Source organism: Neopelma chrysocephalum, unplaced genomic scaffold, assembly GCF_003984885.1.
Source record: "Neopelma chrysocephalum unplaced genomic scaffold, ASM398488v2 Primary Assembly neopelma1_93425, whole genome shotgun sequence".
NCBI classification, from domain to species: Eukaryota; Metazoa; Chordata; class Aves; order Passeriformes; family Pipridae; genus Neopelma; species Neopelma chrysocephalum.
Window position 1 is genome coordinate 1 of NW_020922140.1, and position 1,681 is coordinate 1,681.

Genomic DNA, 1,681 nt, shown 5'->3' on the forward strand with positions numbered 1-1,681 from the left:
TAGGGGATTTTTAGGGGGGGGTTGGGGGGATTTGGGGTTTTTAAGGGATTTTCAGAGGGGTTTGGGGGGGGTTTGGGGGGATTCGGGGACACCTTGTTTAGTTTGGGGGGGGCTAGAGGGGATTTGGGGGGATTTGAGGGGGGTTTGGGGTTTTTGTGGGAGGGATTTGGGGGGATTTGGGGTCGGAGGGGAGCCGGGAATGAGAGTTCTGTGGGGTTTGAGGGGCCTTTGGGGGGGGCTCAGGAAGGGCTGGGGGGGCTTGGGAGGTTCAAGGGGAGGTCTGGGGGCTTTGAGGGGGTCGGGGTCGGGGGGTTTGGGGGGGATTTGAGGGGATTTTGGGGGGATTCGGGGGGGATTTGGGGGTTGGAGAGAGGACAGGAATGGGGGTTCTGTGGGGTTTGAGGGGGGATTTGGGGGGGCTTGTGAGGCTCAAGGGGGGGTCTCAGGGCCTTGGGGGGTCTGGAGAGGGGAGTTTAGGGGGATTTTAGGGGGATTTTGGGGTGTTTTGGGGGATTTGGGTGTTGGGGACCCCCCCAATCCCCCCCAAATCCCCCCCCCCAGGCCTCGGAGCTCGGGATGACGTCGACGTTCTACAAATACATCCTGACCACCATGGTGAGCCCTGACCCCTGACCCCGAGATGACCCCGGGCTGACCCCTGACCCCTGAATGACCCCTGAGTGCCTCCTGACCCTAATGTGACCCCTTGACCCCAGGGTGACCCCCCCACCAACCCCTGACCCCGGGGTGATCCCCAACCTTTGGGTGACCCCCCTGAGTGACCCCTGGGTGACCTCTGGGTGACCCCAATGACCCCCCGAGTGACCTCAATGACCCCCACGTGACCCCAGGGCTTTCCCCGGCCCCCCCCCCTTCCCAGTGACCCCCCCATGACCCCCCCATGACTTCCCATGACCCCTGAGTGACCCCAATGGCCCCTGTGTGACCCCGTGACCCCCCTGTGACCCCTGTGTGACCCCCAGGACTTCCCCCTTCTCCCCCTGGAGTCCCTCCCAGCCCCCCCTTACCCAGTGACCCCCCCTGACCCCTGAGTGACCCCTTGACCCCCGTGTGACCCCCCAGGACTTCCCCCTGCTGCACCTGGAGTCCCTCCCGGCCCCCCCGGCCACGGTTTTGGGGTTCTCGATGTTCAACACGAGCCACCGGTTCTACGGCGAGTTCGTGCGGAGCCTCAACATGTCCTGGAGGGAGAGCTGCGACCTCCGGCCCTACCCCGGCCCCGCGGTGAGGGGGGACCCCGAAAACACCCGGGGGGAACCCCAAAAACCTGAGGGGAACCCAAAAAACCCCAGCAGGAAACGCCCCAAAAACCTGGCGGGAAATGCCCCAAAAAATCCATCGGGAAACACCCAAAAAACCCCAGCAGGAAATGCCCCCAAAAACTCCCAGGGGGGCCCCAAAAACCTGGTGGGAAACGCCCCAAAAACCCCTGTGAGGACCCCTAAAAAATCTGATGGGAAACGGCCCAAAAACCCTCAGGGGGAACCCAAAAACCTGGTGGGAAATGCCCCCAAAAACCCCTGGGGGGATCCCCAAAAACCTGGTGGGAAATACCCCAAAAACCACAGGGGAGGGACCCCAAAAACCCAGCGGGAAACACCCCAAAAACCCCCGGGGGAACCCCAAAAATCCCGGCGGGAAACGCCCCAAAAACCCCAGC

The 1,681-nt window shown here is 62.9% G+C and overlaps 1 protein-coding gene across 1 annotated transcript; it reads left to right on the forward strand.

Annotated features, from left to right (window-relative positions):
- Positions 1-526: 526 nt before the first annotated feature.
- Positions 527-1,428, forward strand: LOC113980276 (glutamate receptor ionotropic, kainate 5-like; the record flags this gene model as incomplete). Its single annotated transcript, XM_027707510.1, has 2 exons — positions 527-615; positions 1,084-1,428. Coding segments are annotated over exons 1-2 (384 nt in total), but the record flags the coding sequence as incomplete, so codon positions are not given.
- Between the last annotated feature and the right edge of the window lie 253 nt (positions 1,429-1,681).